Genomic DNA, 25135 nt, shown 5'->3' with positions numbered 1-25135 from the left:
ACCCAGAAAACTCTCACTCACAACCACTCACGGCCTGCAGACAATGACCATCCTGTCTGCTCATTGCCTCTGCTGGGTACCAACTCTGGAGCAAAGCTGGTACGTCCTTTCCCTCCTGCCCCATCACCCTCGTCTAGGGCTTGTGAATCCTCCAGCACAGCAAAGGTACAGAAGCAGCAGCAGCAGCAGCAGCAACAGCAACAGCAGCAGCAACAGATGTCATCACAATCTGAAAGGCCAAAGGACTTGCTCTTTTACTTCCATCCCTTTGCTGTCTTGCTGTCTATGTCTGTGCCGCTACCTGTCTATCTCTGCTTCTTTATTCTGCCTGTGGCTACCTCTCTGGCCTGGATGGGCTCTCCTACCAATCACACTCTTTCCACTGAGGCAGTAGTCAGACACTTTTGGACCGTTCTCTGGATTTGGCAGTGCAATCAGAGCAGCAGAAGGCCTGAAACACAGGTGAGGCCCTCCTCCCTCTGGGTATGTGGCCACACTGGTCCCTGGGCCCTAAAGCAGAGCCTAGTAGGAGCTGCATTGACTTTGGAGCCAGACTGCTTAGGTTGAAATCCTGGCTCCATGATTTATTAGCTGTACAAGCTTGGGCAATTACTAAACCTCTCTATAACTCAGTTTCCTCATCCGTCAAATAGGAATAATTATAATGAATTTTCTTAGCAATGCTTTGAGGTAGATACTAACTTATAAATACGAAAGTACTTAACTAGGATCTGTCGCCTACCAAATAAGCTCTACATAAGCATTTGTTACATAATAGGTGATAAGAAGGAAAAAAGTGCTTCAAAGCAGAGTGTGACCACAATTCATGGTTCAGACAATGGGAGCTGCCCTGAATGAATGCTGTCTGAGCTCTGAACCCCTGGGTTGGGGAGATGGCCCCTCTGTTCTTGGTGTTGCAGAAATACTATGGGCTCTGACTCTGGACTGACTTGGCTCCAAACAGCAGTGTAACCGTGATCAAGTCTCCATTTCTATGACTCCGTGAGACTCAGTTTCCTCATCTATAGAATAGAATTTAACATAGCCTAATTTGCAGAGTTACTGTGATGATTAGAAATGATAAGTGATGATAGTTTCCTAGCATGGTCTTTGGCATATAAAGATATAAACAAGTGCTAGTTCTTTTTTATCCTTATCCTCCTTCCTTGCCCCAGCAATCTGCATGACTTTTTCCTTGCTTTAATTTTTAATTTTATGTTTGATCTGCTTTCTGAGATGAGCACTCCAGGGAAACAAGGTGACTAATTTTTCCTCTCAGTAGTTTCATCTTGCTCTATACATATCCTGCTCATACGACCCGAAACCAAACCAGACAGTGGGGCAGATGCTCTTCCCCTATTCATGCTTTGATCTTCAGTTTCACATGATTAAAAGTTGTAGAATCTTGGATTCTCCAGGCTGGAAAGGTCTTCCCAGTCATTTTCCTACCCTATCTAGGAGACTTCTTGCAGCACCCCCAGCCAGAGGATATCCAGCCCCTGACTGCCAAATTCCAGCAACCCACACTCATCACCTATGTGGGTAGCTCCTTACCAGGACTGCACTTCCCTATATAGGGTCATTCCTTGCTGAGCTGAGGCCGAGCTAAACTCTCTCCTGAAGGCCTCACCCTCTGGATGCTCCTCCTTGGTCTGTCTGCTATATCCCAACACAGCCTGTATGTGGATAGATGATGACCATGAATTCTTCAAGCTTTATCCCAAGCAACCTCTTCCAAGCAGTATCTCCTGGTTGCTGAGGCTCTGTGGCTATTTCCTTACAGCTGAGTGAACCTCCTTCTCCATTCCACACTCACATGTCCACATGTGATCTCAGATCTCAAACCAGGACTCCAGGGTGATCTCCCTCTCACCAACTCACAACTGCCTCCTCTCACCCCGACCCTATCTTAGACGTTCAGTTGCCAACTAGAAACATTTCCTTCTTGCTGAATGGCCAACTCATAGGGCTATTGCCCTGCTAGATTATAACCACAAGGACAACAACTTTGTTGGCCTTGTTCACTACCAATTCCCCAGGGGCTTACATAGATTTTGGAACAAGCAGGTATCCTGTAAAGACTTGTTGAATTAACGTATTAAGAGATGATCACAAGTCCTTCAAATCCCATTCAAATCATCACTTCTTCCAGGAAGCCTTTTCTGATCTCTCCCTGACAGGGCAGGCCTTCCTTCTGTTTTATATCCCAGTCATTTGCCTATCTTCTGTCATCACTTTTCATTGTAATCAATGTACAAAATATACATATTTGTATATTATATTTGTATTTCCTTTAGCACATAGCACTTGCCACAATGTTGTAAAAGCTTTAAACATGTTTATGGAATGAATGAATGAACTGAGTGACACTTTCTGTTCCTTTATGGTTGCCCTGTCTCATCTGTAAGCTTCCCCATGTCTAAGGCTTGACCCTTTTCGTCAATTTCTCCACCCAATTTCTGTACTTAAGCAGGGTCCTATTTACTATTCTACAAGTTGGCTTTCTATTGCAGGTAGTGCATGGCAATGATTCTCAGACTTGAGTGTGCATCAGAATCACCTTGGTAAGCAGGCATTGTTGGTCTCCATCATCAGAGTTTTTGATTTGGTAAATCTGGGGTAAGTGCAAAAACTTTGCATTTCCAAGTTCCTAGGAGATGCTGGGTTCTATATTTTGAGAACCACTGATCTATGGAATGTCATCCTCTGCCCCAGAGGGGATCACAAACCATTTATCTTCCATCTTTTCTTCATCAGTCACCTCAAACATTACATCCAAGCTGGGCACAGTGGCTCACGCCTGTAATCCCAGTGTTTTAGGAGGCTGAGGCGGGTGGATCACCTGAGGATAGCAGTTCGAGACCAGCCTGGCCAACATGGCGAAACCCCATCTCTACTAAAATACAAAAGTTAGCCAGGCATGATGGAGGGTGCCTGTAATCCCAGCTACTTGGGAGGCTGAGGCACAAGAATTGCTTGAACTCGGGAGGTGGAGGTTGAAGTGAGCCAAGATCATGCCACTGCACTCCAGCCCGAGGGATAGAGTGAGAATCTGTCTCAAAACAAACATACACACACACACACACACACACACATCCATCCATCCCCCACTCCACCCCAAAAATGTAGATGGGCATAAGACCATCTATCCTTTAATCCATAATTCCCATTTTTCTAGAATTTTATCCTAAGGAATAAGAAGGAAAATATACATGTATCATGTAGGTACCACTGGAAACACAGCTTCCTCTATGCCAGGATTTCTCAACCTCAGCACTGTTGGTATTTTGGGCCAGATAGTTATTCGCTATGTGTGTGTTGGGGAATTACCTAGTGCACTGTAGGATGCTTAGTAGCATCCTCCTTGGTTTCTACCCTCTAGATGCCAGTAGTTCCTCCTACTCCCAGGTACGTCAATAAAAATGTCTCTAGACATTGCAGATTTTTTTGGGGGGGTGGGCAGAATTGCACCTACTACTGGAATAGTTAGGTAAATGTAATAGTTTAACATTTAGCAGATACTACCGTGTGCTTCATATCTTAAACATAGCTCCGATTTTCACAACACTAACAAGGTAGTGATTATTTCTTTTGTTTTATAGATGAGGAATTCAGGACCCACAAGGGTTAATCCTAAACTTATAAAACAGGTAAAGGGAACAGGTGGGATTTGAGCCTGCTGAGAGCATGCTCTCCTCCTCACCCAACTTGGCTGCCTTTCTTTAATAGCAAGCGATCGGTTAAAGCCTCGTAAATGTCTAACAATAGGGAATGGGTTCAGTAAATTATAGTGCATCCCCTGGATGGAATACTATGCAGCTATTAAAATGATGGAGGGCCATTAAAAATGAAAACTATATAATGACATGGAAAAATGCTAACCAGATTACCTTAAGTTAAAAAATACTAGAAAATAAAAATGTGTCTACATTGTGATTATAACGATAAGGAAGTATATCTATGTGCGAATGGCTCATATGTTAGATTGAGGATATTAAGGATAATTTTCCTTTCTTCCTTGATATCCATTATTGTTATCAGAGTGTCTTCATGTTCCTAATTTCTAAGTAGTAGCAGAGTAATGATAAGATTCAAGATGTTAGGTTTGCCCTAGGCACTTCTTCCACCTGAATTAGAATGAATGCTTCTCTAAACTCTGACTATAGCAAGGGGTTGATTTACCCTTTACTTTCCCTCCTATTAGCACTGTTGCATCTATGTTTGTGAGCCCAGGCCCCTCTCCTTGCACTGACCAGCTTCTCTAAAGCACAGAAAGCTGGAAGCATAGAAGAAAACAACTCTGAAGGCATTGGTGTGAATCACTCTGGGAGCCAGGGCTATTAGGAACATACAGTCTTAGAGTAAGAGATGCATCTGTCTGTCACAGGGTACTGAGTGGTGCACTGTCTCATGCATTATGCATCAAGAGTGGCCTGGCACCCTGGCCCGGCTGTGCGGGACAAGTCTTGGAAAAGAAACATCTGATGAACTGATTGGAATGTCAAAATGTCATTAAGGATAAATTAATGGATGTGTTACTTTGGCTGTAAGAGGCAGTGCCAGCAAGACAACAGACAGCCGGTGGGGTGTTCTCCAGCCCAAGACAGACGGCGTTTGCAATGGAGATTCATGGCCTTTATGCAACGTGAGGTGCTTTGCAGGGAGAAGAATAAACAGAAATGCTCCAGCACTTAAGCGCCATAAAATCACAAGCATGAGATAAATTAATTAGTGTACACTAGGAAGGCGGCTGGTCTGTCTGCGCTCCTGGGGAAAGCTAGAATGGATGGCACTGGGTTAGAGATGACAGGCCCTTACACCAGCCTCCGAAAGAAAAGCAACCGAATTTAATGTGCAATCATAAACTGCCGCTGATGGAAAGATAAGTCTGGTCGGTGTTTGTGTTTTCAGGGATACTATTTCTGCCTAGTGCCTCAAACGCTTTGTGTCTGTGGGTCAAGTATCTGAGGGGACTGGGGAGACCTGGGAACTAGTTCTGCTTATAACGCCATGTGGGGTATGAAGGGTGTTATAATGTCAACACACAGAGCAACTCTCAGGGAAGCCTGACTCCCCCCGTGCCTTTCTAGATAGGGGTGGTCCATTCTTCTGTGATAGGAGGCTCACCACTTCCCATTCAACCCGACCCAGTGTTAGATAAGGATTGTTAGAGAGTTCTTCTTTAGACTTCCCTAGCGTCTTGCTCCTTATAACTTAACAACCTCAAAGACAACAAGGAGAATAGCTAATGCTTACTGAGTGCTTGCTGGGTGCCAGGCACTGGGCTCTGGTCAAGTTACAATGTTATCGTGTATTATCTCCATTTTGCAGTGTAGGAAAAAGATGACTGGAGGGTGTGAGAGACATGCCAAAGATCACACAGCTAGTATATGGCAGGGCCAAGATCCAAACCCGGGGCTGCCTGAGGCCAGGGCTTGACATCTTAACTATCACACGGTTCTGAGTCCTATAACTACCATTAATTGGATGGAGCCTGGCTTTTACAGCAATATAGAATAGGACAAGGCAAGACAGATGAGAACTCACATGTAGCACATACTGGCCACGGCTAAGCACCTGGGCTGGGTCAGCCTAACACATCGTTCATGCAGTAGCCTTTTTTGAGTAAGGAAATTATTTCCCCATCTGAGATATCTATTTTCTTATCTTTTTAAAAAAGGCATATATATATTTTCAGCATACAAAAATCGGTTTCACTTCTTTGTATTTATAATGAACAAATAGAATCTGAATTTTCATAAACAGTACAATTTACAGTAGCACCCAAAAAAGAAACACTCAGATATAAATCCACCAAAATACACATGGGACCTACATGACAGAAACTATAAAATGGTGATGAAAGAAATCAAAGAAGATCTAATCAAACGAGGAGACATACATGTTCCTAGGCTGGAAGACTCAGTATTGTTAAAAGGTCACTTCTCACAAAATTGATCTACAGATTCAATGCAAACCTAGTCGAAACTCAGCAGGATATTAACAAGCTTGCAGATATCAACAAGCTAAAATGCCATTGTACATTTATTTCAAAGAAAGAACAGGGAGGCAGGTCGTGATGGGTCATGCCTGTAATCCCAGCACTTTGGGAAGCTGAGGCAGGAGGACTGCTAAGCCAGGAGTTCAAGACCAGCCTGGGCAACATAGTGACACACTCTCTACAAAAAAATAAAAATAAAAATAAAAATAAATATATTAATAAAAAGAAAGAATGGGGAAAAGCCTCTAAACCTTAAATGTCCAGAAAATATAACCTGAAACATTATTATGTTAAATATCACAATCATTTAGGTATAGTTTTTAAATAAAGTTTTTTATGTATGTCTGGTATAACTAAATTGGAATAAAATTCTCTTCAAGGTACAATCCTTTTTATAAGATATTATAAACAAAAACGTTAAGAGACAAAAATTTACTCAATGAAGTTTAAGTAGGACTCAAGAGGCCCATTTAAAAAATAATGAACGTGATCTCAACTCTATCCTTTCTTTAATCTTGCTCCTATTTCTCCAATGCAGATGATAAATTTCATACCAATTGTGAGACAGGGAATGATCTTGCTCCTGTTTTAGGGACAGTGAGTATATTTAAAGAAATGATACAGTTGGTAGAGTTTTTTTTTTTTTTTTTTTTTTTTTTTTTTTTTTTTTTTTTTGAGATGGAGTCTCACTCTGTCTCCCAGGCTATGAGTGCAATGGTGCGATCTCGACTCACTGCAATCTCTCCGCTTCCCGGGTTCAAGCAATTCTCCTACCTCAGCCTCCCGAGTAGCTGAGATTACAGGCATGCACCACCACACCCAGCTCATTTTTGTATTTTTAGTAGAGATGGGGTTTCGCCATGTTGGCCAGGCTGGTCTCAAACTCCTGACCTCAGGTGATCCACCCACCTTGGCCTCCCAAAGAGATGGGGTTACAGGCATGAGCCACTGCGTCTGGCTAGTTGGTAGAATTTTTCATTTGACTGGTATAGTGGTCCATTCTCATACTGCTGTAAGGATACTACCTGAGACTGGGTAATTTATATACAAAAGGGTTTAATTGACTCACAGTTCTGCATGGCTGGAGAAGTCTCAGGAAACTTACAATCATGATAGAAAGCAAAGGGGAAGCAAAGCACATCTTACATGGTGGCAGGAGAGAGAGCATGCAAGGAACACTGACACTTTTTTTTTTTTTTTTTGAGACAGAGTCTTGCTCTGTTACCCAAGCTGTAGTGCAGTGGCATGATCTTAGCTCACTGCAACCCCCACCTCCCAGGTTCAAGCAATTCTCATGCCTCAGCCTCCCAAGTAGCTGGGACCACAGGTGCATGCCACCATGCCCGGCTAATTTTTGTATTTTTCGTAGTGATGAGGTTTCATCATGTTGGCCAGGATTTCTCAAATTCCTAATCTCAAGTGATCCACCCACCTTGGCCTCCCAAAGTGCTGGGATTACAGATGTGAGCCACCGTGCCCGGTCAAAACTGCGACTTTTAGAACCATCCGATCTCACAATAACTCCTTCAGTATCATGAGAATAGCATGGGGGGAATCGCCCCCAAGATCCAGTCACCTCCCACCCATTCCCTCCCCGACACATGGGGATTACAGTTTGAGAGGAGATTTGGGTGGGGGCACAGAGCCAAACCACATCAGTTGTTTTTTGTTTTTTCTACTTTAATTTAGAGCAAAGGGTAAGGACTAACTTTGGACCCTTTCACTCCATCCTTCCCCTGCACTCAGACCTGTGAAGTGTTTCTCTCTGGGGCAGGGGCTGTAGTACCTACCAGTTTTGTTGTCATGTCAAGTAAGTAGCCTCTTTCAGAATCCCTGCCACAGCCACCCCCAATTCATGATGAAAACACAGCACTAGTAATTAGCACCTCTTTTTTTTCCCACAGGTTTCTTCCTTTATATGGCCTGTGCCCCTGCTCAGTGTGGCGAGATTTCATTTCCTTACATTTAAAATATTTCCTCATTGGAGTGACTCAAAGATTTCGTGAGATACCTGTGGTGTCACGAAATATTAAGATTGGTTTTTGTCCACTGTGCTTGGTTTATAACTACCATATGCCTTGTTACAGTCTTTTGCTATAATGTTGGGTGTGTTATGGTCCAGGGCAAGGCCTCAGGAGATACACCCTCTCTCCATCCTTCCTTTCACCTGCCCCAAGGCAGGACTCTCATCTTCCCCTGCTTTTCTCACTGTGGATCTTAAGACCTTCCTCTGAGAGGGTCCCACTTCATACCAGGGGGGAGGAATGCTGATTTTATGAAGCTCCCCTAAGAACCCAAGAGGGCTGCATTTGGAGAGAGAACTTCTAGATAGCTGAATGCGTGGAGGTTCCTGGAGGATATGGAAGCTCCACATCTCTTCCCCCAAACCTTGCCCTATGTGTCTCTTCATCAGTATTATTTGTAATATGCTTTATAAGAGACCATTAAACATGTTTCCCTGAGTTCTATGAGCTGCTCTAGCAAATTAGTTGAACCCAAAGAAGGGGTTGTGGGAACCCCAACTTGAAGCCTGCTGGTCAGACATTTCAGAGGCCCAGGCTTGTGACTGGTGTCTTGGGGAATGGGAACAGTCATGGGGACTGAGCCCCTAACCCGTGGGATCTGACACTATCTCCGGGTAGGTACTGAATTGCAGGACACCCAGCTGGTGTCTATGGCTTGATGTGTGGGGAAATCATCCTATACATTTGGTTACAGAAATCCTTTTCCATGTTGATGACTGTGGTAGTGTGAGAGTGGAGAAAAAACACACTTTGAGAGAGTTTTTCTTGACACAACACTTATGTGAAAGTACTTGGTAAACTACAAAACAGGAGTAGACAGAGTAATAGAAAACATAAAATATACTGGTCAGGCGCAGTGGCTCACACCTGTAATCCCAGCACTTTGGGAGGCTGAGGTGGGCGGATCACAAGGTCAGGAGATCAAGACCATGGTGAAACCCCGTCTCTACTAAAAATACAAAAATTAGCCGGGCGTAGTGGAGCAGCACCTGTAGTCCCAGCTACTCAGGAGGCCAAGGCAGGAGAATGGCGTGAACCCGGGAGGCGGAGCTTGCAGTGAGCTGAGACAGTGCCACTGCACTCCAGCCTGGGCAACAGAGTGAGACTCTGTCTCAAAAAATAAATAAATAAATAAATAAATAAATAAATAAATAAATAAAAATAAAATAAAATATACTAATAATAACTACAACGAACTGAGCACCTACTATGCGCCAGATATAAAAACCAGATGTTACATACGCATTCAATTATCTTATGCTGTCCTGGTAAATCCCCACAGCAACCGCCCACATTTGGTATTATTGTCCCCAAGTTATAGATGAGAGAACAGGGGCTCGGCGAATTTAAGTTAGTAAGCGACAAAGTCCAGGATTCAAACCTCAATCCAGTCCATGCTCTTTTCACTACAATGCTGCTTCCAGGTGTTGGTTATTCTTTTCCTGTTTTCCTCACCATTCAGAGCTAAGGCAAAAGCACTGTTTAGCGCCCTTAAGTAATGGAAGATGAGATTACGGAAGTACAATTTTTGACCAAATTGCCCCTTGCCTACATGGCTGGAAAACATCACAGTAAAACAGTCAATGCGTATACTTCGAATCAGCCACAGATCTCACACTTTCATGGATCCCACATTTTCATGGTAGCTCTGCTGTATAAAGGAAAGATAAGAAAAAATAATATGAAATCCCCTACCAACCAGATATGAGCTTAGATTTTTCACCAAAAGTTCTCATCTGGTAGATTCCCAAATCAAAATTGGTATAGGGAAGGAAGAATGAAATAAAGTATAAAGACTTAGCTCTTCTCCATTTCTGAAAAAGTCCATTGTTGCTAAGCTGTTTTCCCAAACAGAAGAAGCCTTCTTTAGTCTTGAGGCTCAATTTGGTTTACAACGTTAATAATACGATATTTATACTCTTTACAAAAATCAAGTCTTTCATTAAAAGCAGGGTTTTGACCACACTACTCTTTCTATTCTTCCACTTAAAAAACATGGGTGATTGTAGTATACCCACCAATTCCCACCTTCTTAGAATGTTCACAGTGGTTCAAAGCCCTCAGAATAAAAAACTGCTCCAGAAAGTAACTCAGCCAATGTTCTTTTGTTCTGTTAAGAAAGAGATTTCATCAGCAGAAGCATTGAGTCCCTTGAGGCTTCAGGGATAAAGAAAGGCTTCTGAACACACACTTCTCATGAGATAATCATGGTGGAGGGGACTTTACTCCTCATAATGCCTCCAAAACCATCATGAGTAGCGATTGTTGCAATAAATTAAATACTATTTCAATATGTATGTGCTCAGGGCATTTTTGCCCTTTATTAAATGACCTCTGTACATTTATGAACAGTCTAAGGATTGTCTACCTCAATACCTAAAAAAGGAAATGATGCCACTAAATAGCATCTTGTCTTCTATGGATCTTGCTTTCCAAACTCAGGTTCCATCATCATACTCAAAATCGTGTGTATCTGATGATCCTATGGGACCAAACTCTCAACTAAGGTTCTGGGCTAAATGGCCAGGCTAATGCTTCATGGTGCTCTTCCAAATGCCTTTATTTGATAGCCCTGGATTCTCAAGCCCTTACAGATGGGTGACTCTCAACTATGGTTTCAGATTAGAATAACCTGGGGAAATTTAAAATGTCTGGGCACTACCCCAGACCAGTTAAGTCAGTTCTCCAACCTCTCTTTATAATAAAGACTGTGGCTTGGGGTCTCCTCCCTAGCTGAGTGCCCTCCCCAAAATACACCAACTCCTCTAAGCTCCGTTCCCAGAAAAGCAATATTTCTAATGGCACTATTCAGAATATGGTGGCCCCTCTCGAATTCTGACAACCTTGCTTTTTTAAAGGAAGGTGTTGCCAGCCACATCTAAAAAACAAAACAAAACAAAACAAAAAACCTGTCCCCCAGCCCCTATATTTGGAAATGGCCATGGTAGCACACTCCCCCGACCCCATTCAACCCCAGCTCTTTGTCTGCCCACCGGTCTACAAAGTCTTCTCATATAAAAATGACATTGTCTTCCTTTGTAGTCCTGGCCAAAATCATTAGTTACCTCTTTTCTTTCTTGTTGATATCACCATGGATGGATGCCAGGAGGAGGGTTGTCTTACCCAACCACTTGGAGCGGAAAATCTGTGAAGTTTAAGGACCACCATCTAAAATCCTCCTACTTCATTCTATTTTCAAATTCTTCTTCTACATAACCTACATCTGGTAGTTAAAATTGATCTCTCCCCCCTCTCTCTCTCTTTCTCTCTCTCTCCCCCTCCCTCCCTCCCCCACCCACCTCCCTCTGATATATCAAACCACTGCTTTGTTCTAGCCTAGCTCTATAATTTCATAAATGACAATAATTCCCCTGGCACGTACACTGTATTAATTTCTTAGGATAATCCCATGAATTGAACACTATCATTCCCACTTTACAGATGAGAAAACTGAACCTCAGAGGGTTTAGGATTCAAAGATACTAAGTAGTATAAATAGGACTCAAACTTTCTCCCTGCCCTTTTCTTTCCCTCTCTATCCCATTCCTTTCTTCCTCTTCTTTGCCTTTTAAAGTTTTTTCCTAGCATGCTATCAAATTAAGTAATGAAAAATAGTGTGTTTCTGTGTGTGTGCGTGTGTGTGTTTTTCAGTGTTATGAGGCCAAGGAGAAAAGTGAACGAATGTGTCTTTTTATTTTTGAGACAAAATCTCACTCTGTCACCCAGGCTGGAGTACAGTGGCGTGATCTTGGCTCACTACAAACCCTGCCTCCCGGGTTCAAGCGATTCCCTGGCCTCAGCCTCCTGAGTATCTGGGACCACCCCATCCCGCTAATTTTTACATTTTTAGTAGAGATGGGGTCTCACCATGTTAACCAGGCTGGTCTCAAACTCCTGACCTCAGGTAATCCACCCGCCTAGGCCTTCCAAAGTGCTGGGATTACAGGCATGAGCCACCGCGCCTGGCTGAATGTGTCACTTCCTTAAGGGAACATCTTGCATCTATACCAAAAACTTTACTGGACCCGTTAACCCATGGTATCTTCCCTCAAAGGAGAATCAGGGACTTCTTCCTTTGTTATGTCTTCACTGCTCTTCTTTTCATGCACTTGTAACATTATTTTGTAACATTAACAGGCTCAAGATCCTTTTAAGCTGTGAGCTCCTTGAGAGAGTATTTCTTACTAAAGACTCAACAATTTTCTCTCCTTAGCACAATGGAATTGCTCAGCAAATGCTTATGAATGAAATAATATGCCACTTAAACATCAGAGCTATTCTAAAATGTAGGTGTTATGACTCCCATTTTACAGATGAGAAACTGAAGTTGAGATGGAATTAAGTGAGTTACCTAAAACTGTGGAATCAGGCAACTCGGGGCTTTTTCCTGCTTGGCACAGTCTATCTAATAATGACTTCCGAAATACCTCCAAGCTTAACTAGACAACTAGCTAATAAGTGGGAAAGCACTTTGGAAGAGATAAAGCCCTAAAAACAAACAAAATGCAATCATTATCATCATCATCAACATTGTGGGGCTTAACTAAAGCATTTCCTTCCATTAAGAGCACTATTTTGAAACACTTAGCAAGGCATTTTCCAGTTTGTGCATTGCAGGATCCCATCTTTGCTACAGCTCTAGCTGTAAGAGTCATTCCCATTTTGGGGATGCTTGCTGAAGGTAGTGCTTTCAGAAGTAAACCCAATCCCGCCTTGGAGTCATATTGCTAAGGGGGCACTGTGGCTGGGCACTTCTGACCCCTGTTCTCTCTGTGGCTGGATCAGCAAAATGGTATTGCTACAGTCTTCTCTGTGATACATCTTCAGCTCCCCCAAGCAGGAGCTATGTATGAAGATCTCCGTGGCTCTCAGGTCCAGCACAAGCACAGGTAAATAGAAAATGCCTATGAATGAATGATCGCCCAAGGTAAAACATTTTAGAGTTTATGTATTATCAGCAGGCAACAAAGTAATAACCACAATCAGTTGGTATGCAAAGTGTTCACAAGCTATGAAGAGTGCATTTCAGGGGCGGGAAACCCGCTTGTCTCCAGAAAAGCCAATGGGAGAGTCCCAAGCTGGGTTCCCTGAAAATCAGTCAGACGCTGAGAGAGATTGACAAGCAGGAGATGTATTGGGGAAGCTTGACCTGCAGATAAAAAGGGAAGGGGAGAGAAGGGGAAGAGGAGGAAGGGAAGGAGAAAGAAGAAGGGAAGGGAAAAAGAAAGGGAAAGAGTGGGCAGAGGAAAGGTTGAACGGTGATGCAGTTGTAGCAGTGACTAAAGCCTACCCCATGGGAAGCCCTGAAGCTGGGGTGGCTTTTACACCCTGTGTCAACCAGTGAGTAGATGACTTTGGGTGAGGCAGCTCCAAAGGGCAAGTTCTGAAGGAGGCTGTTAGTGTCACAAACAAGTGGATTTCCCTCCCGTGAAATGCACTCTTCATTGCCTATGAACACTTTGCATACCAACTGATTGGGGTCATTACTTTGTTGCTCGCTGATAATACAAAAACTCTAAAAAGCTTTTCCTTGGGTGATCATTCTTTCATAGGCATCTGCCAGCATCAGTTGCAGTGAATGGGAAGTCCCTCAATTTTTTTTTTTTTTTTTTTTTTTTTTTTTCAGACGGAGTTTCGCTCTTGTTGCCCAAGCTGGAGTGCGATGGCATGATCTCAGCTCACTGCAATCTCCACCTCCCGGGTTCAAGCGATTCTCCTGCCTCAGCCTCCCAAGTAGCTGGGATTACAGGCATGCACCACCATGCCAGGCTAATTTTTTTGTATTTTTAGTAGAAATGGGGTTTCACCATGTTAACCAGGCTGGTCTCAAACTCCTGACCTCAGGTAATCCACCCACCTGGGCCTCCCAAAGTGCTGGAATTACAGGCATGAGCCACCACGCCTGGCCCCCTCATTCTTGAAGGGGGATCGGAGGAGCACATCACAGTGTCCTCCACAGGAATTTTCTTTCTAATCACACTTCAGTAGGGTACTCCTTTCTGTTAGCAGGGAATCTCCATACTCTCATTAACCTTCTTTATAAAGTTCAAGTATGTTTATGAGGTAGAAGCATTAAGAGTCGCAGACAGTCTTTTCTAAGCCTCAAGACATCACTAACACCTGGTTGGTATTATTAGGTTGGTGCAAAAGTAATTGTGGTTTTTGCCATTCAAGGTACATTTTACCTTTTTAAAATAGTAACTGCCACAATTACCTTTGCACCAACAAAGTAAAATTTAAACTTAGGTATAAACTTATAACTGAAGTATAAACATCTTTTGCCACCTTTGGAGGGAAAATTTGTATTTTTCCTGATTAAAGTGACAGAGCCTCTGACTTATAGATTTGCTCTACTTGGTATGCATAATTGATGCATTTAGACTCCAATTCAATAGAGTAAACAATAAAGCATCCGTTCAGTTGTAATCCCTATCCAAATCTATCCATACACATGGTCTAGCCCAGCGCATTTATATCTATTAATATCTCATTGTAATAACGGTCATTAATTTTACACATTTATAATTGTGTCATGCAAGTACCAATGAAACATTTCTAAACCTAAAATCCATAAACCCATATAAGACTACAAAATAGATGATCTGAAAGCTCTATCATCACCATCGGCCAAAATAAGTGAACATGGATATTAACAAACTTCTGGAGAATGGAATAATATAACTCAATGAGAGACAAAACAAGATTGGAAGGGTATCAACTCCACACATATAACCACTCACGTATGTTCGTTCATTCATCTAATCAACACAATGTTATGATGCCTGATTTGTCCTGGGCACTGATCTAGTCATTGGGAAATGAATGATGAGTAGTACATAGTTCTCTCTACATGGAGACCGACATACAAAGATGCCAAGGGCAGGATAACCTGGGAAGGGATCATGAATTAGTTAGTCAATGGGTGAAGGAACAAAAGATAAATGCAACGACAAAGATATGAGCCCAGCACTATGGATATGCTCTGTGGAAATTGGAGGGGGCCTCCAAAGTACAGAACAATGATACTCCCTTTATAAAGATACTGGAATTTTCCGGGCACACAAGGGGGATAGGAAGAATTCCAGGAAGAATGCGCTGCAGGGATAAACATTATGAAAGGGACAGTTAAATCAGAGTGGTGTGAGGATGTCATGAGAGTTGTTCTCAAAGTCAGCAGGAAAAATAAGAATCCGAGATACTTGTTAAAATGCAGACCCCCAGACTGTGCTTTTAAAGAGACTGAGCAGAACTGGGGGTGACACTCAGGAATCAGAATTCCCACCAAGGGTCTCCTCTTGGCTGAACAGCAACACTGCTAGTAACCACTTTAGTCTTGACTGAAAATGTCTTAGATTTTCACCTATCAACATGTTTGCTGTAGATAATTTGATATTTGCTGGTAATAGATATTTAGCATCTTTAAATGGTTTTCTTCTATTCCTATTTTTTCTTCATTTTTATTCAAAGTGGCTGATAAATTACATTAAATAACTTTTGAGTATTTCTTGATGGAATCATTTTAAAATGCCTGTTTAAATATACTGAAGCAATGATATCTGCTTCACAGCAGCTGACGATGTGAAAAGCATATGCCTTTGAGGCCCTACTATGTGCTAGTCATTTTACATTACGTCCACTGAATCTTTGTGAGACTTCTTCTGTACGGTTTGCATTTTTTATCTCTGTTTTACATACCAGGCAACTGAGATTCAGAAAAAGTTGAGTGGCTTGTCCAGGTCACACAGATGCAAAAATAGAAGTAAAAATGGCCCTTAAAGCCACAGAAGCAAGGAAGGTACAAGGTCTAGAGTAATCTAAAAATTGATAACTTTTTTTTTTTTTTGAAGAACAGAGTACCACCCTGTTGACTTTAGCTGTATGTCTTTTAAATTCATCTTGTTCCTTCACTCATTACACAGGCACTTACTGGGGTTCACTGTATGTGTTACGAGTTCCATGGAGAACACTCCAATGAGCAAGCAACATCCTTAAGACACATTTGCTCCCGCCCATAATATAAAGCAACTGCAGTTCAGAGAAAGGCGCCATTCTCACAGGTGGAGAGAATCATTGTAGAAGGCAGTGTTTGATCTGGACTTTGAAGAATGACATAGGATTTGAATATATTGAGATGGAGGAAATTGGAAGGCTATAGAAAAGCCCAGGAGTCCCATGGAGCATCTGCAGACAGAAACCAGCCCAGGTCACGGTTTTCTGCCTTGGAGACACCCGCACAAGGCATTTGTCCAAGGCTAAGTGAAGTAGTTACGTGCTCTCAGCCAGAACAATTGGTAAACATCTTCGTGCTTTCTCAAGAACTACTACACTAAAATACCTCTGTTCAAAACAATTACTGTGCCCATCACACACCTTGAGGTAAATTAACCTGTGGACACATGCCAACTCTTAATATCCTTTAAAAAGGCAAACACTGAACAATTGAAGTTGTTGGGGTCTGCTTTACTACAGAAAGGCAAAAAGGGATCCCAGAGAAGCATTTTTGTCAGCTCAGAATGTGAGGAATAGTAGCTGCTATTTATAAAATACCTACTGTGTGCCAGCCACTCTACATGTACACTCTCTCACTGCCCTTCACCAAAACACTGGGAAGTCACCGCTGTTATCATGATTTTCCAGATGAAGAAACTGAGGCTCAGAGTAGTTCTATGAGTGTTCCAGGTGGAAACAATCTCACAGGAGAGGCAAACCTAGAATTGTGAAATAGGCCTGACACCAAAACCCACATTATTCACATATGTGTGTGTGTGCACTGGAGAGAAAATAATGGGCCTTATCTTTAACTATCCTGTGTCCCTGGGTCCCCAAGTCCCTCTGTTCCATAGCTCAATTTGTATTGGGCTATTACTTTTCCTGGTCATTAACACCCCTTTTGCAACCTCTTGCTCTAACCCCTTGGCTACCTCTGATGCAGCAGCTCAGTGCCCTTAGCTCTGACTCATCTCAGCATGTTGCCCATGCACAGCACTGCTTGGAAGACCAGCCACATCACGTGGCCAATCCCCAGGACAGCAGAGACAGGACTGCCCCAACAGCCTCCTTGCCAGCCCGGAATAGCTACCACTTCTTATCCCTAGCAGGGCACTGATGGCCATGCACAGAAACGAGGCCCTACAGGCAGACAGGTACATTTGGTACCTGGCTCTTCTGCAACCTGGCTGATGTGCTCCAAGCACATGGTCCAGGCAGAAGTGCCCCCATCTCCCAAAGAACAGGGCTTAGTAAGAAGAATGGGTAGAGCTTGTGGGCCATGTGGTCCTGAGCTCAAACTTAACCCTGCTGCATTCTGGCTGTGAGCAATAGACAAGTCTTCAAACTTCAGTCTTAACATCTAAATAAAATCAACACAATAACATATACTTTGCAGGGCTTGTTATAAGCATTGGGTGAGTATATATAGTAGGAACCAACTGTTAATGCCTTTCAACTTCTGCCCTTTTGTAGTCTGGTATAGGGTGTGCCTTATTCACTTTTGTGCTTGCAGTATCAGGCACAGGGTAAAGTACATAGCAGGAGTTCAATAAAACAAGATGAATCTTGAACCACACCCTCTCTCTACTCTCAAAACTCTAGGGCAATAATTGGCAAACTGTGACCTGTGGGCCAAATCTGGCCCACTGCTTGGTTTTTTAAAATTAAGTTTTATTGGAACACAGCCACACTGATTCAAACACATCGCTATGACTTCACGCTACAACATCAGAGGTGCATAGATGCGACACAGAACACATTGGCTTGTAAAGCCGAAAAGACTTAACTGTCTGGCTCCCTATGGAAAATATTTATGGACCACTGTTCTTGTGTAGGGATACTTTCAGTGATGGAGAGCACTTGACGGACTCTTTATTTTGGGGGAAAAATAGAATTCCTCTGCTCCTCCCCCACCATACTTTATCTCCTCTTTCCCTAGTTTATTTTTTCTTCTTAGCTCTTACCACTATATACTATTTATTTTTGTTATATATGTTGTTTATTTTCTACCTCTTCTACTAAAAAACCTCCACGTGTGTAGGGATTTTTACTTGTGCTAACTCCTATATACCCAGAACCTTGTCCAATGCCTAGCATATAGAGGGCATTCCACAAGTATTTGTGGAATGAATAAATACTGATTTCATTGAAGAGATTGGTTAGTCAAAGTGTGTTGAAGAGAGGACACCCTTTGGCTAACCAATCTCTTCAATGAAATCAGTGTTTATTCATTAAAAGGACCAGGGGCCCCTAATACCTATGAGGAGGGTATTACTTTTTCTATTTTATAGATAAAACGAGTGAGACTCCAGTTAAGTCAGTGATTCTCTAACTTGTGTATGAATCACCTGGGACCTTGTTATGATGCAGATTCTGATTCAGGGGTCTGGGCTGGGGCCCTTGATGCTAGATCTCCGACAAGCTCCCAGGTGATGCTGATGCTGCTGGTCCATGGTCCACACACTGAGGAGTGAGGCTCCAAGGCTCCCCCTCGGGGTATATACTAGCACATAGGGGGACATCCTTTCCTTTCTGTTTCCTCTTCCTTATCTCCATGCCTCTCTCAATCCTATGGTCTCCAAGACCTGTTCCTCCTCCTCTCCTACACTGTTGCCTGTGACCAAACACCTCACCTCCAGACCTTCCCGTCCATAGCCTCTGCCTCCAGCATCTTCAGCCCCTTCCTTCTGGCCAGGCTCCTCCACTATAACTAAACTATAGACTATAGACTATAGTCTGCCCAGGACTTTCTAATCCTTCTGGAGGCCAGTATCATGTTTCTCCTCCATTTTACAAAAAAGGTGATCCTACTCATGGTCCCTAAGCAGGATGGCTTCCTCCTAAATCTTCATCCCTAAAACCTGTGCAAGTGATTTCTGATGGTCAAATGTCAAGGCCATGCCCAAGCCCACCCCATCCATCATCTGCTATGGCCAACTAACTCCCCCTGCTGCAAAAACCTTCTCCTCTTGGGCCTTATGTTTTACTCCTATCTGTCTGTCTGCTTTGCCAGTTCCTTTCCTCTTCTATTTCTATAATCATGGCCAGTTCCTGGGCCTCAGCCCCTGACCCTTAGCCCTCTGTTCTTGTCCTCGTTCTTCAGGCCTGCTTTCATTCACCTGGCACTCTCATCTGCCACCTCTCAGGGGAAGGTTCCAAACATCCACATCCCACCTAGACTTCACTTCTGCATTTCCAAGTTCCCAAGGGATGTTTTTGCTTGGGAGCTCCACCAGCATTCTCATTGCAATATATCCAGAGTCATACACATATGACTCACATGACCATTTCTCACCCTAAGAGGTCTCTATTTCCAGGATAATCTGTTCTCCCTCCCATCTACTTCTGGGTAGCTTTGGGGGAATGACTTAGCTTCTCAGAGCAATTTCTCTCCCATTAAATAGGGATAATGGTACCTACTGAACTAGGCTATTCAAATGACTCAGTGAGCAAATGTGTGTACAAAACACTTGGCATGTGGTGGTGGTTTCCTATTTTCCTCTCCTGTATAAATGATTAAACGTATCTTACCTGTTCAATCCCTTTAAGTCTAGGAACTGGTTCATCTCTCACAAGTGCTTGGTGGTAGTTGGGATGGGAAGACGGTGCTTAAGAGAAAATCTAACCACCTAAGGTTTCTCTATAGAAGGCAGGCTATTTGCAGTGGCATACAATATATGACCCTCATGGGGGTCCTGAGGTGGGTGAATATAAAATGAAGATAATTATGGAAACCCTGTGTCCTATCCAGATGCTTCTGCATCCTGCTACTGGTATGAGCTTCCTGCTCTGGGACCTGTGGCACAGAACTTCATGTCTGCACCAACTGAAAGGCCTGTAAATCATTGGACCTTCAACTGCAAGTACGTGCAGATCCATCCTCTGTCCTCTCATACTGCTCATCTTGGATTCCACCCCAGCACCCAGCACACAACACTATATAAAGTGGGCATTCAAAGACCCTGATAGGCAAACTGGCTGATAGAGGGATGGGGGTGAGATGCCAGAGGTGGTGATGGGTCCCTGTATGCCCACATCTGCTGTGAAACATGCATAACCTAAGAGGCCCTGGAAGAACAGAGGGGCTCTCAGAGACTACCATTCGTGCCATGAACCCTGTGGTTTCTGAAAGGGGAACAAAACTAATATTTCACGAGTGTCAACTTTGTGCCAGGCACTTTACAAAATCATCTCATCTCCTCTTCACAACAACTCTGTGAGTCAGACACTATTATCCTCATTTTATAATTAAGAGAAAAGAGAATCAAAAGGTTTAGAAAATTTGCCCATGGCTCTATAACCAGTGCATGATAGAGGCAGGACATGAGCCCAGAGCTGCATCACTCCTAAAGCTCATTCTCCTTCCACCATAGCAATGACACACCATATTGTTTTGTACCTCTGTTCCTTTGCAGATGCAGTTTCCTCTAATCAGAACTTTAATTTTTTCAGTAATGTGTAAAGCCATCTCTGAATACACTGATAACTATCCCCTGCAATATAAAAAATTTGTCACTCAACTAAGCGCTCCTGTACCACAGTATGTAGAGGCGTCTCTCAGCTGATGTTTCTAATAGGTGATGTTATGCTAGTCTCTCAGATAGGTTTGAATACTGTGAGGCTGAACCTCTGAGTTCTAGTCATTTCTTCATCCACACCGTCTGAAACATAATGTGCATGTTCAAAGCATGTTTGTGGGATGAATTAATAAACACATGGCATAAGTGATCTGGTACTTCCAGTATTGGTGATAGGGGTCCATTTGTTCCCATACAACATGAGGGTGGTAGTACCCGTCCTAAAGACCTGTGGACCCAACACTGAGCAGAGGGGATGGGGCAGCCTTTTGCTGGCTCCATTTTTATCTGTGAAGTCTTCAGCAGGTAATGCTGTTAGGCACAGCCTCTCTCATAAAGCTGAGTTTGCCAGAGGTGAGGGAAGACATGGAGTGATAAGTAATACACTTTACTGGAAGCCAGGCATTACCTGTTTTAATCCCACTCTTTTGCTAGCTGGATGTGCCATGAATTCACATCCTTCAGTCTCTTTCTAAGGTCCCTACAACCTCTCAATTTCCAAAAATAGAAAGTGCATATTAGGAATGTGGGACTAGTTCAGGGGCCTTCTAACTTTTTATCACCAAGGATCTATTGTACAGAGTTGTTCTCCTTTGCTCTCATGTTTTGAGAATCTCTATTGTTGCTGTTGTTGTTGTTATTATTATTATTATTATTTTGAGACAGAGTTTTGCTCTTGTTGCCCAGGCTGGAGGGCAATGGTATGATTTTGGCTCACTGTAATCTCCACCCCTGGGTTCAAGCAATTCTCCTGCCTCAGCCTCCTGAGTAGCTGGGACTACAGGCGCCCGCCACCACACCCAGCTCATTTTTGTATTTTTAGTAGAGACAGGGTTTCACCATGTTGACCAGGCTGGTCTTGAACTCCTGACCTCAGGTGATCCACCCTCTCTTGGCCTCCAAAGTACTGGGATTATAGGCGTGAGCCACCACACCCGGCCCTCTGTTTTATTAATAAGGAAAATAATCACTATTTTTTAGCGAGTGCAAAAAAATGGATAAGCAAGCACCCATCTATAACTTCCAACAAAATGCGTTGATAACATAAGATAAATAATGCTAAACACCAAACACATAATCCCAGCCCAAAGCAAAGACACTGGATGTTTCTTTCACCTGTGAGGCTGGTTCTAGATGAAGTAACGAATCCCTGCAGATTTTCTGAAATAGCAGAAACAGCCAATGAATTCCTTTCTAAACTTTGAGCCCCCAGGGCTACCCATTCTCCAGGTAAAAACAAATGGATTCGGAAGTTGCTAAGACTATGATTCTGTCTTACGTGTGCAAGTCCTACAGCAGGATTTGGTCTCCTGCTTGATGGAATTCAGGGATTCCTAACTAGAAAATTGCACTCACAAAGGAGAAACAGCCCTTCACATCTCTAAAAATAAGAGGAAAAAAATCCAAGATGGCAGAAACATAACGAACTTGAACAATGACAGTACACTTTCAAATGGAACATATTTATGCAAAATAAAAACTTTAAGGCTACAGACAGCTTAGACAGAAGTGAAAATGAGAAACTAACAGACACTTGGTTGGTGCAGGAAATGCATGCTACAGGTTCCCTTACAGGGCACGAAGCAAAGTTAACACCAGCTCGATACTTACAAGTAATAGGAGTAGGAATAAGCATTTCTTCTATATATTGATGGGCAGTCAGATGAAGGAAATGTCCAAAATGGGGGAAAAAGAAAAGACAAACAAACAAGAATTAGATTTTTAATGAAATCTTGATTCTTAGAAATGCACATATTATTTCAGCATCCCTAAGCTCAAGGAGATGCAAGTTCCTCTACTAATCATCTTCGCTGAGAATCAGATATTTCCAGTAGTAGAAGAAACAAGAGAGACCTCTTCTATAATAGGGGAACTCATGGCCTCACGCAGAGAAAGCCAAGTTTCATGCTGGCTGTTGTAGTTGTTTCAAAGTTCTTCCTTATGGTCAGCCAAAACTAGCTTCCTTATAATTATGATTTTTTTTTTGGTCGGCGGGGGGTGGGTGGGGGTATTGGATCAGCTCTCTGTGGCTTCCTAGGACTAGTCTACCACTCTTCCCTATGATAATGTCCTGTGATCTAAGCAACACCAAACTTCTTCTGTCTCCTCTATTTCAGAAGAGACAGAATCACATCAGAGTCAATTTAGTAAGGTCATACCCAAAGCAAGGAAATCATATAGCCAGTACCCAAGATGGCTGCCCAGTGATCTGCACTTCCTAGTATTCAGGCCCTTGTGGAGTGCCCTTCCACACTGAGTCAGGGCTGGCCCTGTGTGAACAGAATGTGGTAGGAATTATGTTCTGGGACTTTCCAAGCTGGGGAAAAACATAAGAAGCCTCTCAGCTCTGTCCATAACTCTCTTAGAACCCTCAGTCTCCATAGAGGAAGCCCAATTTCCCTGAGGCTACCATGCTGGAGAGATCACAGGAGAGCCTCTGAGACTACATAAAGAGAAAGAAATGTCCCACCAGCCCCCAGCCAATCTACTTTCGCCAGTCAAGATACCTCAGCTGAGACCACTGACATCGTAGAATAGAAATAAGTCATTCCCTTTAAGCTCTGCCCAAAGTGAAGACACATGAGAAAAATAAATAACTGTTGCTCTTTAAGTCATTAGATTTTGGGGGTAGTTTGTTACATGGCAGTAGATGACCAGCACAAAGTCCAACCTTATCTTGGAAGAGCACTGCACTGAGAGGGAGGAGTTCCAACCTTCAGTCTGAACAGACTCTACCTTGAATAAACTCTCCGTGCCTTCATTTCTGCATCTGTCCCTTAGGTGCATTAAACTAGATCAGTAATTTTCAAACTGTGTTCACAGAAGTCTGGGGGTTCTATAGCAGGCACTGTGTAATGAAGAAGGAGGGTACTGAGCAAGTGAGGCTGCTGGCCCCCACCATCCACCAAAGCACCTGCGCTTTAATCTATTTTATACATTGAAGTTTCATTTAAGATATCATATGGCCGAGAATTCCATTCTCCAAAAGAAAGCTTGCAAAATCACGGGCTTCAATCTCTCTCCAATGTCCCTACTGGCTCCTGGCGTCTAAGCAATCACAAAACTCAAATAAAAGCATGATATTCCCTTTGTTATAACTTTTCTTATGTTGTAAGAAAATAAATAGGGTTGTTCTTAGTTCACATCAGATTTAGCTATAGTGACAATAAGTGATACATTTGCAGATTGAGAAAAATGGCTAGATAATTCAGGTCTCCAAATATCCATCTGAGTAGACAAGAATGGTTTCCTTTTTTCTTGAATGATTTGATTACTTGCAACCATTATCCCATTTGCTTGGTACAGGAAAATACAGTCTTTATAACTGCGGAGTGGGGGACATGTCTTCATAGCCCTAAATTTTCCCATCTCAAGTAGGAAATACCCAAAGCTCCCAAGATGGGGCTATCTCTAGTCTTTCTTTCATCAATTGGCAAAGCCCAACCCTACCTATCAGAAGGAAAGTGAGTCTAAAAGATAGGAAGCCACAGAAGAAGGAAAGCCCTACACCTCCTTAAGGGGCTGAGCTGGGGAAAATGAGCCACACTGCAGCAAGATCTGGCCACATAGAAAACTGTTCAATATCCTAGACTGAAAGAACCGTGACCCTAGATGATGAGAAGGTGAAGAACTGGGGACTGCGATGAGTGGGAATTGGAAGCTCCTACAGAAAGGCATCAAATCCCCCTCACCAGCCATACAGGTTGGCACTGTAAGGAGATTGTTTCTCCACCTCACTGCTGGCAGGTTCAGTGTCTGGAAAGTGATTCCCCTGGGACATAAAACTCAGGGTCCATTTGATGAAGACATATAGGACACCTGTGTTTTCTGTATTGTCAAGAACACTGAGCTGAGAATCAAAAGGCCAGCGTTATAATCTCAGATCTTTCAATTGCTCATTGTGACATCTTGGGCAGGTAAGTTCTTCTTCTTCCCTTTGGACCTCTATTTCCTGATTGATGTACCAAGGTTGACAGCTCAAACAGCTTTGAGGAGTGGAAATACAATAAGTCTTAGCATCTCAGCCCCACCACTTAACTAACTGCATGACCTCAAACAAGTCACTAAACAGCCCTGAGTCCCAGTTTCTCTATCTCAAGCTTGGGGGCAATAATTATGTATTCCCAAGAATCACCATAGGCATTAGCATTGTATTAATCTAAATTATACTCACATTAGATATGATATGTAATATATAAAGTATTTTATGTAAATTACATTAATCTAAATTGATATAATCTAAACATCTGGAATGTATTAGGGCTCAGTGAAGGGTGGTTTATGTCTGCACCTCATCCACAGAGATAAGGTTTACTGCTTTTTATTCTGGTCACCAGGAACAAAGTGTTCCCCTCTTTAGGAATAATAAAATAAGAACAAATACTTATACAGCACTTACTATGTGCCAGGTATTGTTCTCAGCTTTAGCACACATTATTAACTCATGTATTCCTCACAGCTGCCCTAAAAGATAGGTATTATTGCCATTCCCATTATTCTGATGGAGAAACTGAGGCAAACAAGAAGTAACTTCATATCACACA

At 42.7% G+C, this 25135-nt stretch overlaps 1 protein-coding gene across 15 annotated transcripts in view; it reads right to left on the bottom strand.

The window, feature by feature from the left end:
- Positions 1-25135, bottom strand: part of PTPRT (protein tyrosine phosphatase receptor type T) — a 1114373-nt gene that overhangs the window by 136243 nt on the left and 952995 nt on the right. For 10 of the 15 annotated variants that reach the window (XM_008017080.3, XM_037983051.2, XM_037983053.2 and 7 more), the window contains one exon: positions 22203-22232. The exons of the other annotated variants lie outside the window; for them this stretch is intronic. In XM_008017080.3, the coding sequence (XP_008015271.3) occupies positions 22203-22232 (30 nt within the window). The remainder of the gene's footprint in view (positions 1-22202; positions 22233-25135) is intronic. 15 annotated transcript variants of the gene reach the window in all.

The sequence above is a fragment of the Chlorocebus sabaeus genome, chromosome 2 (assembly GCF_047675955.1).
Source record: "Chlorocebus sabaeus isolate Y175 chromosome 2, mChlSab1.0.hap1, whole genome shotgun sequence".
Taxonomy (NCBI): domain Eukaryota; kingdom Metazoa; phylum Chordata; class Mammalia; order Primates; family Cercopithecidae; genus Chlorocebus; species Chlorocebus sabaeus.
The sequence above is the reverse complement of the archived record's forward strand: the minus strand, read 5'-3'. Positions and strand labels throughout refer to the sequence as shown.